At 33.9% G+C, this 15,309-nt stretch overlaps 1 protein-coding gene across 1 annotated transcript in view; it reads left to right on the forward strand.

Moving 5' to 3' along the window:
- Kpc2 (Kip1 ubiquitination-promoting complex subunit 2) overlaps positions 1 to 14,378 on the forward strand; it is a 78,652-nt gene extending 64,274 nt beyond the window's left edge. Inside the window, exons 10-11 of the mRNA XM_090414841.1 lie at positions 5,134 to 5,269; positions 13,214 to 14,378. Coding sequence (XP_090270967.1) covers positions 5,134 to 5,269; positions 13,214 to 13,350 — 273 coding nt within the window. The 3' untranslated portion in view covers positions 13,351 to 14,378. The remainder of the gene's footprint in view (positions 1 to 5,133; positions 5,270 to 13,213) is intronic.
- The last annotated feature ends 931 nt before the right edge of the window (positions 14,379 to 15,309 follow it).

Consider the following 15,309-nt stretch of genomic DNA (forward strand, 5'->3'; position numbering starts at 1 on the left):
TAAATTTATGTTCATATTTGGCTGTTGTCAAGAAAATTTTTTCATATACAGGTAAAAATGTAATTTTTTTTTTTTAGCTTTTGGACACTAGCATATTTGCAGCTGGCATAGGTCTTATTATTTAGTAGATATATGCCCTGCATGTTAACAATTGAACAAAACTGTAAATTGAAAACAAAAAGCAAAAGTAGAATTCAGTACCTCTGATATCAAGAGAAACTCTTCTTTTTCCTAGTATTTCTCCATTTTGCACAGTCTTGAGCAATTCTGCTGTTGACATTTGTTGTGTGCATGTCTTTAGTTAGGTGATCAAGCCAACATGTCTTTGGTTGGCCGTTGACATTAAGCCTTATGGTCGATTTTGCCATGGAGTTCATGGCATTCTTATGTAGCACGTGGCCATACCATCTTCTCTGTTATTGGTGCGGTGCCAAGGATCTTGCATATATTGGTATTTGGTTGAGCCTGGTGATACTAAGTACCCATCTCAGCATTCTCATTTCTATGGTATGGAGGATTTGGTCAGGTTTCTTTGTTGTTGGCCAGCATTTTGCTCTGTACATAGCTACTGATCTAACGACTGTTCTGTAGATCTTTGATTTTAAGTATAGTAGAATCTTCTTATTACAAAAAAAACTCCAGTGATGTCACCACTTCATCCAGATAGCATTGGCTCAGGCTTCAGTACCTGTTGTTTTGCCATTTGAGTTAATACTGGACCCTTGGTATTTGAACTGGGTGCATTTGTTCATCTCCGTGATGGTTATTGTGAATGGCCATTGGTTTGGTCACCTCCTTGCATATATCCTGTCTTCTTGATAAACGGATTTTCCATTTCTGCACGAGATGTTGGAATTTGTTTTGCAATGAAGTGCTAAGTGTTATGTCATCAACATATAATAGTATCTATACAGAGGATGAAGAGCAGGAGTGAGAAGGTGAATACCTGGTGAACTGCTAAATTTATTGGGAAGATGTCAGATTTTCCTGCTGTACAGTATACTGTGCTGGAAACATTTTGATATGGCATTTTTATATATTGCACATAGGCTTCAGGTACATAATGTGTCCTCAGTGCCATCTAGATGAGATTGTGTGGTATATGGTCAAATGCCTTTTCCAGATCTAGGAAAGCCATGTGTATGTTTTTCTTCTTTTCTAGATGTTTCTCCATTAAGAACTGAATGGTATGGATTGCAAAAATTGTGGGAAAAAATTTTTTCCACAATTTTTAATAGATCTACACTGATTTGCTGAGATTTCGACGATTGCTCTAAGGCATGCATTGAGTATTTGAAAATCTTCATTGTTCACAATTCCCACTAGATGGGAATTGTTATACTGGTTAACCAGATTGATAGTATTTCATTTTCATTTATGATATTGTTAAATGGCATTGTGGTCCAAGTAGCCTCTTGATTTCAGGTGGTATATCATCTGGGTTGTTGGTTGTTTTTCATTTGATGGACTGCAGTATGTACTTCATTAGTGCTGATAGGAGGCACAAGTTCAAGGACTTCTGTGCCTGTTTGGAATGGTGGGTGGTGGAACTCTTCATTACTGATCTTATCAAAGTAGTTTTGCCAATGATGTAATATATCTTTCTGTTTTCATCTTTGATGTTCATAATGTGCCCTAGGTCTTGTGTAGAATGTTGATGTGCCCGGCCAAGTGATATATTTTCTTCTCACCTTCCAATGTATCCAGTTGATCATGTATCTGTTGGTGCTTAGCGTTGGCTGATGTAACCTTTGCTTTTGTTACAGATTTTAGTATCTTTCATAATCATCAGAGTTTCTTGTCTTTAACCAAATCTTATAGATTTTCTTTTTCAATGTCACAAGTTTTGCACTTCATGGTTCCACCACTAGATTTGCTTGTCAATGAAATATTGACCCAGGTTTTGTGAATCCTTGTATGGCAGCAGTGCTGGTACACTCGGCTTAACACACTCAGCTAATGTGTTCCAGATGTCATTTATTGTTTGGCTGAAGTCTGTAGTCGGTGCTAGTGAACTCTTCAAATGAGTGTCATGTTCCATTAATTTCCACCATTTCATATGATTGCTTTTATGGTTGGTCTTATACAATGCTGGTGTAGACAGATCTATATATCTAGTACTAGTAAATGGTGTTAGGTAGTTACATTGTCTGATGGGATGACTTTTACATCGGTTATCCATTTTAGATCATGCCAACGAACCAATCAGTAATATTTGTGTAGCTCATCTTCCACTGCTATATGTAATTAGGTGCGAAGTTCTCTTTTTTTTGAAAAAAGTATTTGTGAATGCAAAGTCATGGGCTTTGGCACATTCTAGGATGTTACTACCTTTCTCATTTTGTACGTCGTATTCTTGTCCACCATGTGCATGTTCGAAGCCATCTCTTGTGCAGCCAACATGTCTGTTTAAATTTCCTCCAATGAATATCTGTTCATTGTTGTTAATAGTTTAAAGATGTAGTTCAAGGTCATTTCAGAATTCATCCTTGGTCTGTTGTGGACATCCAGTCTGTGGTGTGTAGACAGATTAACTCATAAACTGTAGGTTTCTATATTGATCTTAACAGAAATCATTCAGTCAGAGATTCTCGCTACTTCTGTGATGGAATTATGTAGCCTTTGGCTTATAGTTACTGCAACATTATTTTGCCAGACTTCTGTCCCAAGTAAGTTTATATCCTTCACCAATATCTCCAGATGTTTCACCAGCCCATCTTGTCTCTTGTATGCAGGCGATATCAATAGAAACTATTTTCCACTTGCATCATGCATTTTGTTTTGATCTAAATTGAATTCTTTTAATCAGTTTCATTTTAAGATATAAACAGTATTACCTAGTATTGACCATTAGGTAATACTGTTAACCATATAGACAGTTTTACCAAGGATATATTAATAAAACCAGTATAGTAGCCAACACTAAACCATATTACACAATAGAATATCATTTAAGAAAATGACATTCATAAGTTCCCATTGTTGTACTAAGTGGACTGGAGTTTATTATCTATAGATGGAATAGGATGTGAGTGAAATTCAACTGAAGGCATCATGACTCAAGCTCAAGTCATGATGCCTTCAATTGAAGATGAATCTTACTATCCTTTTATATATTGCGCATCACTAAAAGGGTATAAAGAAAGAAGTTGATAAACAAATTATAGCTGTAGCAAACATCACATGACACAGGTTTCCAGTATTGCTAATTATCATAACTTCAAACTTTGCAAACCTTCACATAAAATATATTATTACCCAACATCAATACTATATCATAAACTTGTTTACTAGTTATGCACTTAACACATACACACACTCTGGCAATTCCATATATCCACTACTCTCCAAGCAAAAAAAAATTGTTTATACACTCATGAGCTAAAACATGTCCACCTAGCAGCATGTTGGGCCTCCTTCGATTAAGATACCTGCTTGCACCCATCTTGGCATCAGCTCCACTAGACTGCAGCTTTAGCAGTTTAGTGGAGCCTATAGCAGCTAGACTGAATAATGTTGCAGGGATCAGTGACTGAGCAAGGCACTGGCATTAACTGGTGGATTCTGTGTTCCACATGATCCCACAAATGTTCGGTGGGATTCAAATCAGGAGAATTGGTGGCCATTGAAGTATATGGAATGCTTGGATATGCTCTTCAAACATATTATGCAAGCATTATAGCATGGGATGTTATTTTGCTTGCAAAGTCCAGATCTATTGGGTCACATTGTCACCATATAGGGCAATACCTGATATTTGCAGATAGTTTGGCATGCAGTGTTATAGCATTACCCAGGCTGCACCATACGGAGGCAATCTACATTACATTACAGCATATCATATCTTATCATTCTATCATATCTTCTAATGACAAAAAGGAATAAAAATGAAATACATAAGAGAGAGAGTCCTTATAAAAATGGTTCTAATCTAAAAATTAATAACATTCTGCAAAAAAAGCACCCACCCACTCCATAGAAAAGCAGCTTTCACACCTATGGAAAAAATTTCCATGAAACTAAGATGACTCAAGCAGCCTCATCTACCTATCAAAAATAAAATAAATAAATCAGCTAACGCCTTTTATTCCCTTATAAGGAGTAGGCGAGGCCTTTATACTCTATCTAGCTTTTGTAGACTGAGTAGGCAGTTCAATCTCCACCGGTAGCCAATCATAGATAGCTGGCCCATGTCTATCACTAATTATAGCAGCCACCGATGAAGAGGCTGGCAAACAAGTGTTGCCATCTCTTGGTACCTAACCCTAACAAGATATGTCACTGCCTGAAATAATGTGGGTACTACGGTCGATTTTCTTGAGTTTCCGGGAGGAAAAACTTCCTTGCCCGTGCCAAAGATTGACTAACTCGGGAACCGGTCGAAGAAAGGCTTAGAAAAAGTTCCTCTAGTCGGCAACTAGACTTGAACTTAAATCAAACTTCGAGCGACCAAGCGCCACTTCCACTGAGCTACACAGGCCTTCTGATATATAAAAAATTTTCTGTGCTTGTGGCATATGTTGTAATGTGAAAACAGGATGTTTGGGAGAAATATGCATGAAAGAACATATTGAGCACATCAAGAAAGAATGATTATACAAATCATGCTGAGCTTATCATACTACAAATGAGTCTAATCTTACCTAGTTAACTTCTGAAATGGCATGATATCCAACTTAGTATAATAAAATCATGGCCTTATCATAAACCAATTTTGATTGGTTACACAAGACTCAAAATTCACCTGAAACACAGTTTAACAATGAAGCATATGTATGTTTAACATCTCAACAAATTAATTATTTAAAAATTTGTTTAGATAGTTAATGTTATGTTTTCAAATTGATAACTAGATTTGCGATAAAGTATGCTATCATGTGTAAGAAACTAGTAGATTAAACTGCTTTTTCAATTTCAGTATTTTTAAAATTTAAATTACTGACATCATAAAATATAAGTAGTGCTGATGTTTTGTAGCAATACTTTATATTTAATTTTATATTATCAAAATATATGTATATCAGTCAGATCTTTTTATTATGTCATTAATTTCCTGATATGTTTTTAGATATTCAGAAAACGACTACATTTTCTTTCCATTAAATTATTTAATTCTGATACTTGCTGTTTCAGTGTGAATGGCTGCTGAGTGACAAAAAAGTAGCTGATGATGTAGAAGTAGGTTTAGATCCTGAAGGTCCGATTCATACAGCTATAATGGCAAATCCTGTAGTTCAGCTAGGTTTAAGCAATCCTAAAACCTTTTTAGGTAAGTAATAACAACATATGAAAATACCGAGAAAGGATTTACCAAAATGTGTGTATGGGTACCTAATTATTATTATTATTTTTTTAGTTTTTTGCTATTCAAAATATCTTATTAAATGAGTTTAGTACACAAAGATACAACAGAGCCTTAAAAAGTTGCATGAGTTGAAAGGCATTAAAATCATACTTCTCGAGTGGTTTTAATGATTACGAACACCACTCACTTCATGGGTGGCTACATATCAATAAATGCTTGCAGCTGGTTATCAGATTGGTAACTGGGTAACACTATAATAGTTTATAATAAGTGAAAGGAAAACTGAATTATGAAAATTGATGAATTTTCTGTTGAAAATTCCAAGAAAAGATTTATGCAAGTCTATTTGAGCAGAGGTAAAAGAAAATTGTTGCTGCTAAACATCTTTTTATTAGATTTACCTCAAATAGTGGTTGCCAGAGAAGATTTTTTATATTAAGATAAATCATGGAAATATTAGGATTGTTAATCTTTAAAAACTGTACGATGAAATACCAAGAGGGAAAAACTGTTCAAGCAGTATGTTATGAATGATAGCTTGTAATGAGCTGTATATAGTTTTGCATGTACATTACCAAAAGGCAGTTAAAGAGGGATTAATGGGAAGATAGTTAAAGTTTAATCTTAAATCAGAGGTTTTACATTATTATATTCAGTTTATGATCTATTAAGGAAAAGGCTATTAAATCTTATATTTGAATAGCAAGTTTAGCGTTTCTTCTTCTTTATGCAGTTGATATTATCATGCTTAATAAGTCTGCTGCATGAATATGTAAGTTTCTGTGGTTTAGCAGTTCTATAGACAGCTTCTGGTATCGATATCACGTTTTTTAGATAAATAGCAAGCTTCATAAAACTAAGCAACTTATAACTCTACAATTTTCATAAGTTTCACATCATTCATCATCAGAGGTATTAGCAAAAGTTGTACATAAAAAGAGACTAGAAACAATTAATTATACATGTTAGATGTTATCAAAAATTCACAATTGGTAAATATAAATAAGTAACCAGAATATCAAGGATATCAAATATGTGAAGAAGAAAAAAGATTGTTCTTTTCAGTACACAGAAAACCTACTGGAACTGGAAGATTTTTACATGCCACTTCACACCATCATCCATTACAAATGATAGGCATTTTTTAAAACATTGCAAGATAGACCATACAATATGTCTAGTATGTCAATTAACAGGAATGAGGAACTGTGCTACCTGAAGTATAACCTTACCCTCAGTGGTTATGAATGCAAGAAGATCAACAAAATTCTTAATACACATCTGACAAGTCCTTTATTTAAACACAATTTTAATAATGCAATTATGCTACATTGCATCAGTAATGTTATAGGCAAAGTTGCTCCATGAGTATGACATTAAATGGTTTGTTTACCATTGCATAAAATTTCCAGATTCATACATCCACCAAAACCTCCACATCATCCCCTGAAAAATGAAAAAACCAGGCATTTTTGAGATTCATTGTTCTTCTGGCATTTGTTATGTAAGCCAGATGGACATCCACATGTCTTGAACACATAAGAGACATTGAAAAAAGTAATCTTTCCTTTCCCATTCTGTTTAAGTGACCATGCTACCTGAGATTAGCTTTACTAACTCATTCCTGGATGATAACAATGGCAAGTTCTTTCCTAATATCCTCATTTTTAATGTGATACTGCCATTGATGTTATCTGTTCACTAATCTTTCTCAGAACTCTCATATCAGAGGTCTCCAGTCTTTGATCAAGTGTTTTATTTCTAATTCCAGTTCTCAGATCAACAAGTTAAAATCGGTTTGAACACTGTTTTGTATACAGCTAATTTAATTTAGTGTTTTGACTAATTTCTTTCTTATTCCAAATAAATTTATTTAGCTGACTTCTTACCATACCAGCTTTACTAATTCTGTTGTCTATTTCCATATTTAATTTACCATCTTCACTAAAAATTGTGCTAAATAGCTGAAATGTTTTACTTGTTCTATAGGTTCACCATTCAGGATACAGTTGAGGTTTTCAATGTTTCTGGCTGTTTTCATTGCTTTTATTGCTGATTTTCATACCAAATTTATTACAACAGTTATTCAATGTAGTCAGGTAATCCTACAGACTTGTGCTGGATTTATTGAGAAGTATAACATCATCTGCATAAAGTAAAGAGCTAAGATTAACATTGCCAATTTTGGTATCAGATATAGTATCACTTTCCTTCATAATATGATCCATATAGATAGTGAATAACAGTGGAGATAATGTGCATCCATGTTGCACACCTGATTTTACCTCAAACCATTTTCCTGTAACTCATTCAAGTCTAACTGCTGACTTACAGCTTAAATAAAGACTATATATATTGCTCAATGTAATGTGACATTTATACCATATCACTGTAGGACTTTGAAGCGCCTTCCTCTGGGCACCTTGTCATATGACTTTTCCAGATCAACAAAACTTAAATACAAATCCTTGTTACATTCCCAAGATTTCTCAACTATTTGTATAGTGAAAATCTGATCCTGACAACCTCTATTTGGCCTGAATCCAGCTTGTTCTTCCTTTTCATTTCAAGCTTCCCTTCCATAATTTTTCTTAGCTGTTTCAAGTATACTTGCATAAATCTTACTGGGGACATTTAGTAGGGAAATACTGCTGTAATTCTCATATTCAGTTTTATTTCCCTTTTTATAGATGGGTACTATGAAATCTCTGCTCCAATCATCTGGAATTTGACCTTCTGACCAGGCCTTCTGAATTATGCAATGCACCACTGTAAAACTTTTAAGCCACCATATTTGAGCATTTCTGGCTGAATTTCATCTACTCCAGCTGCCTTTCCATATTTCAGGTGTTTGATGACTTTTCTACTTCAAATGTGGATGTACCTACAAAGAAGCCTGTGTTGCTCAGTGGATGTGGTGTTTGTACATCACGGTGCTTGACCGCTCGAAGGAAGACTTGGTTTCAAATCTAGTCGGTGACTAGAGGAAATTTTTCTAAGCCTTTTTTCTACCCGTTCCCAAATTAGTCGATCTCTGGCACGGGCAAGGATTTTTTCCTCCTGGAAACTTGGGTGTTTTATCCCATAAACTCCAGAAACTCAGCATATACCCCACACTATTTCAGATATTAAATATATTGTGTTAGAGTTAGGGACCACAAGATGGTGGCACTTGTTGAGCCATCTCTTCACTGTGTGTCACTTAATTAGTTATAGCCTTAGGCCAGCTATCTCTGATTGGCTACCTTGTGGAGATTGAACTGCCCACTCAGTTTCCAAAAGTTAGATAGGGCTAAAATGGCCTTGCCTACTACCTATACAGGAATAAACGTGTTAGCTGATTTTTTTTTTTTTTTTTTGATTGAATATGGATGTGTATTCCTGATTGCATTCCTATTGGGAGTTTTCTACCATCATGTTAACAATACTTGTTTCATTTAGCAGTCTTTCAAAGTAATTACTCTACACATCTAGAATATCTTTATCTTCAGTTTTCATATCACCTTTATCATCTCTGATTCCTTTTACAGTACTTTTTTCCTCCACTTCTAAGCTTTTTCAATAGTCTCCAGAATATTCTGCCATCTTTCTGATATTTATTTTCTATGTTCATACTAAAGTTTTCCCATGACTTTTGCTTAGCTAATTTTACACAGTGTTTCAGTTTCTTGCATTTCTCTATGTATTCTCTACAGGCAAAGCTGACTTACTTACTAGGAACTTTCGATATGCTTTCTTCTTTTCCTTCACTGCCTTCCATCATGGAGTTCTGATTTTTCTATCCTTACAGACAACCTCAGCACATTACTCTCTGGCTGAATCAGTCAATGTCTCCTTCAGGATTTGCCATTGAATTTCCAAGGTTTGGTTCTTGTTTTCAAACTCTTTCATTTTTTCTTCAATGAATGTTTGTGTATTTCAGTATATAGTTCACCTATGAAAGCTGCTCAACCTTGATTCATTTTAAAAACTTCCTTACATACTCTTCTTTTCAATTTGAAATTTAATTTTATTCTTCTCAAAACTAAATAGGTGATCACTTCCTATTTCAAATCCTCTGTATACTCTTGTGTCCTGAACCAGTGGGGAAGCATCACTAACAACTATAATATAGTCAATAAAACTTTTCTTATTTCTTGCATCTTCTCTCCATGTGAATTTGTGCACGTTATGTTGAAACATGGTGTTAGTAATAACTAATCCATGTTTTGAACAGAAATCCAGCAGGCGTTTTCCATTATTATTAGCTTTGCACTTTTCTCCAAATTTTCCCAAAACATTTCTATATATCTGGTAATCATTTCCTACTCTGCTGTTTAGATCTCCAACAAGGACCAACTTTTCCTTTTTGATTGAGCTAGCTGCCTTCTCTAATGCTTCAAAAAATTCCTCCATTTCTTACTTTGTAGAACCTTCTGTGGGCCCATAATGATTATAAAGAATGTATTGAATCTGATGATTATAAAGTTGTAATTATTATAAATCAGGAAATTGTGTTACTTTGTGAGGTAACTGTGGGAAGAATCTTAGTGATCTTATAATAGGCAAAAATCTTAAGGATAAAAATTCTTTCTTTTTATTTTAGCAAACAATATCTGTTTATAAGAAAATTAGTATTATTTTCTTCTGAAAAGATAAAATAAAGGAATAGATTTGGAACATTGGAATGCGAGTTGAAAAATTATTTACAATTTATTTCATCTACAGGGATGAAGGAGAAAAGGATGTAATCAGAATATTTTACAGTGAAGCTAATATTTGAATAAATATGTATCAGACATATTTATTTCAACATATATTTCTTGCATTGGATATTAATATTCAAATGCAATATTTATCTATTACATTATTAAATTAATGTTTAGCTTCTTATGCATTATATATACATTTGAATATTTTAATAATCACTTCTCAAAATTAGAAAGAAACTTCTTTAATTCAACATCATCTGGACACAATATCTAAGAAGTGCATGCAAGATGATAAGCCCATACTATATAATGGAATTTTTATAGTTTTTCTGCAAAATTGATTTCCTTTCCATTAATACTCCTTATATTGATGGGTTCTGTCTTCAGTTCTTCTGATATTGGGTTTGTTCTTCTTCTTCTAGATGTTGAGTGTGAGTCTGTTCCAGTAGCTGACTATTCACTGCTTGCCCTGATTCCTCGATGAAAAAAATGGGAGGGGAGGGGGGGGCTTGTTTAACTGGATGAGGTTCCAGACTGCTTGAAATCTCATCATGTTGACCACTATATGTATTTCTGGTTTAAGCCAATAGAGTACAGTTGGCCAAGTCTCAAATTGCCAGCCCATCCTCATTTTTTCAGTACCTAGATACTTACTAACAGGGTGCACCATGTGAAGGTGAAGATTAGACGTTAGGTTAAAAGTTCCATTTGGCTCTCTGCATTCCTTAATGAAGTGATGTGGAGATCTCCTCACAATATTTGGCTTTGATCCATAAGCAACTCTAATCATTTATTTCAGTAAATGTTATTTGATAAATATTTAAAATTTTATTATTTCAAGGAAAGCACTTGAATATAATGTGAAAATAATTATTTTTACATTTTTTCGTAAATAGAAGGATCTAAAAAAAAAAAAGAAAGAAAACCCCCTTCTTCCATTGTTGAAACAATATTTCAGCAATCTGATGTCACATTTTTAAAGCAGGTGGAATTTAGCTGTTTTTTTTTTTCACCAAAGCTTTCAAGTGAACTTAAAGTTTATCTTGGCTTAACACACAAAGTAAATAAAATGTAAGGAAGTTTACTTTAAATCAAGTGGATTCAGTATCACAACTCCTTTACAGTTAATAGCCATGCTATAAATTGAATTAAACCTGAGTATGCTAATTACAAGATAAAAGAAAGAAAACCAGTGAGACTATGCTTGAAAAGTACTGTAGTGGCTGTAGGAAAGACTGTAAAGAGACAGTGAAGGAAAAGAAGACTGCATATCAAAAGTTCCTAGCAAGTAAGTCAGCTGGGTGTTAAAGAAATGATTTCTAGAGATGTCACTTGAAAGTAATTCTTCTAGGACTTCATCATTCAAGTGACATCTCGATTGTCACTTGAAAGGTCTTGGGGATTCTTGGAAATAATTTTCACAAATGGGAATGTACATATTCACAATTTGATCCTGTGATTTAATCAGTGAGCCCAACTCATTTTCAATGTTAAACACTTTTGAACTCCATTAATGTATACTACTTGGAAAGAGATCAACAGACACCCCCATGGGCAAGGTGCATTGTGCCATGTAATGAGTCGTGTTTGTAGCCAGTATAAATTGGAATAAATTGGAGGAATTATGATGCTCCCAAGTCAGCACAACTGTCTGTTCATCAAATTATTGACAAATTGAGCCAATGCAGGGAGTCAACTGAGAGTGCTACCCACAATGGACAACCCACCACACTCACTGCATGTGAGTGTAGGATGCTATGAAGGATAATATGTAAAATCTACATTTGTTGGCCAGCACATTGAATGCTGGGTTCCAGGCATTTACTGGGAACATGAATCTCCACAAAAACATTCAGAACCGAGGCTCACAACATGGGTTTCCATATTGTGAGCCTTGTGTTAAGCTGTGTTATGGAGTGACGAATCATGCCACACCCTCTACTGAGCAAATGGACAAGTGTGGTGTGGTGGATGTCCAATGAATGTCTCTTACGAGACTGCATGACTGTAACTATTAAATTTGGAGTTGGCAGAGTGATGGTATGGTCCTGTTTTTCCTGGTTTGCCCTTGGACCTCTGTGTTGTGCCACAAACATTGAACTCCAAGAAGTATAATGCAATGTTTCCTATATTGTGTCATTTCTACAAAATTGACAATTATCTATTTCAGCAAGACAATGCACTGTGTCATAAGGCTGCTGCTGTAACTGTGTGGTTTGTAGACATGAACATCACCATGCTTGACTGGCCTCCACAGAACCCTAATCTCAACCCTATTGAACATCTGTGGAAGCATTGGGTGAGGTCAAGGGATGTTTGCCCCACAATAGTCCAGGACCTCATCGCATGTCTGCAGGAAGAATGGTCCAAAATTCCCATTGATCCCTATTGTATGCTTTTGGAAAGTATGCTCCATCAGATTGCTGCATTCATCGCAGTGAAAGGAGGCCCCACATTGTATTAAGGTGGGTGCCATGGCTGTTTGTTCCTCACTGTCTGTTGACTTCTTTCCAAGCAATGTAATGGACCACAGTCTAAGCACTATGATAAACTGGGGGAGAAAAAAAATGTTATATATTTTTCAAATGGAAACATTTTATTTATTTCCTTACACACACACACACACACACACACACACACACACACGTACATATGGAGGTCTCAAGCAAGTGACTGGATAAAGTTTCATTTTGGCCTTTATTCTTTACTGATCATAATATGATTTTCTGTTATTATTTAGTTTGAATCTTTCTAAGTTATAAAGATTTTTATTTGATAAGATAACCAGCCTGTCCAGCTAGAGAGGCCTTATCAGTTGCTTAGCTACTGCCGGTATAGCTTTTCAGGTCAATGATGTATGCAAGCTTCCTTACTGTATCAAGGTGGAAATATCAGTATAATTTTATCTTTGTTAAATTAAAAAAAATATATAATTTTCTAAACATTTGTGACACTATTTGAAATGACACAGAACACCTAGTTTGATAAACTCTTCTTTAAAACATTCTCCCCTTCCTCCACCTTTTACTATTTACTGATTTTTTTTTTTTTTTTTTTTTTAACTCCTCATTTCATATGAATGAATTTTGCTAATAACTATAGTATATTTCATCATTTTGTTTAAAAATGTTTCTTAAGAAATCTTGTATAGGAAGTTTTGAAAAGGTTTTTATTTGTTTATCATGACCTTCTGATTTTTTTTCCCCTGTTCTTTCAGCTCTCCTTCATATGTTAGAAAATCCAAATGTTAGGTGGCTAAGTGATCCAGAAACTGCACCTATATTGAGCCAGATTTTCCACATTTACCATGCTGTGAAACACTCACTTCAGATAGTTAGGCCTTTTAGTCATTAGTATTCAATGATTTGCTCACTTGTAAGTTATTCTTATATGAAGCTTGAACTGCATTCCATATTGGGTTTAAAAAAAAAAAAGCAAAGTTTTCTTGTATAAGTAATACTTATAAGATTGTTGTCGATTCTGCATTAAAGCATATATATTGAATACAAATTATTCCGAAATTTAAAAACTTTTAAAATTTTTAGAGTTTTTCATATAATGAATATAACTTTAATTCTGCATAACTTAAATTAACTTAAATATTTAGATGGTTTTATTCTTGCATGTTTTAATGCAGAAATATTTATATGCTTTATTTAGTAGCAATTGTCTCAGTTTGTGCTAAATATTGCAAGTATTTACAGAAGGAATGCATATGTATCAGATATGCAATACTTTGTTCATTCATGCCATGTTTTTCTTCCTAAAAAAGTTTGTATAATTGTGAATATTTCAGTTGTCTTCACCATATGCTAGATAAGTTATTTGCGATTTAGATGGATAAGAGTATATTTATTCAATATATTTATATTTAGTAGTCAGATATACATACAAAACACTGGTATGCATATGTATATGAATCCAGCAGGTCATTTATTTGTAATGCTACAAAGTATGATTTCAGATGTCATCTTCAAGAGCTTGCTGGGAAATTCACATAAAGATGCAGTAATCTGTATATCATATTTGAATTTGGTGTTTCAAAGCACTTCTCTTTCTTAAGGAACTAATGTACATGACTTAAATATTGGTTTGTTATTTTTTTAGAATTCTTATTGTCTGACTGACATTTAGATGAAAATTGCAATTTAATATGTGTAAAATGCATGCCATTTGCCTTTTATGTGATGTATTTATATGCAGGATGGTATGCTTTAGAATATGTATTTTTGAATATGTACTGTAATTGCAAAATGAATAACATTTTATATGTCATGCAGATTCTTTGTATGATATATCAATTTATATATATATATGTACCAGTACTTTTCTTTATCATAATCTGAGATTATGCTGTATATAAAATTTAATAAACCGGCTATCTTCATTTTACACTAATGACATAAGTTGTTTGGTGTTTACATTTGGCTTTCACATGTTTACAAGAATACTTTTATTTTCAGTGTTTGCAGATAAGAAAATTTATAATTTCTTCATATACTAGAGTAAATATTACTGTTATTTTTTTTACAAATATTCTTAAAAGAAATAATTACTTCTATAATGTTAAGAAATGATTTATATTTATCATTTATGCAGACAGCAAAAAAGTACAACTGTTAATGTCTGTTTTTGATTGCTGATGTGACATAAATTAAGAGATATTTTGATAGCTTTTTAGTGGCTTTACAAGGAGGCTGACTAGTTTTCTCTCTTTCAAAATGGGCAAAAGTAGCAGTGAACATACATAGTTAATAGATATATTCCATAGCCTTAACTGCATGTGTCATTCCAGCCAGTATCATTACTTTTGCTTTCCATCCCTTCTCCCCTCCCCCATTGGCTTCACAGTCTGCATTTAACACTAGTACTGTAGTTTGTTTTCAAACACACAGGTCACAGTTTCAATATTAGGAGGAGTATAATTTGCTATATAGAAATTTCATTGTAATAATGCGATCTCAAGTATTATTTTAACAGGAAAAATGATGTACTTATATATTGATCAATGTAAACATATCAGATTATTCTATCTTACTCTTAAAATGTTATGCTTGTCGTCTGCTAACTCCTAATTCTTAGCAACTTTCAAAGGAACCTAATTAACTCTGTGATATGCTAGGATGATTACTCCTATCTACATGTCTTGTTATGTCTGTCAGTTAACCATGTATCCTTGGATGAGTTTTGTTTTATGTAATGAAAAACCCAAGTTTCCAAGTTGGGGGGGGGGGGGGACTACAACCTCTGCATTAGATGGGCTTACCTCCCTTGAAAGTATTTTTTATTATAGATAGCATCCAAATCCAAATG

The sequence above is a fragment of the Typopeltis vanoorti genome, chromosome 26 (genome assembly GCF_054136105.1).
Source record: "Typopeltis vanoorti isolate ZY-2024b chromosome 26, IOZ_Tvanoo_1.0, whole genome shotgun sequence".
NCBI classification, from domain to species: domain Eukaryota; kingdom Metazoa; phylum Arthropoda; class Arachnida; order Uropygi; family Thelyphonidae; genus Typopeltis; species Typopeltis vanoorti.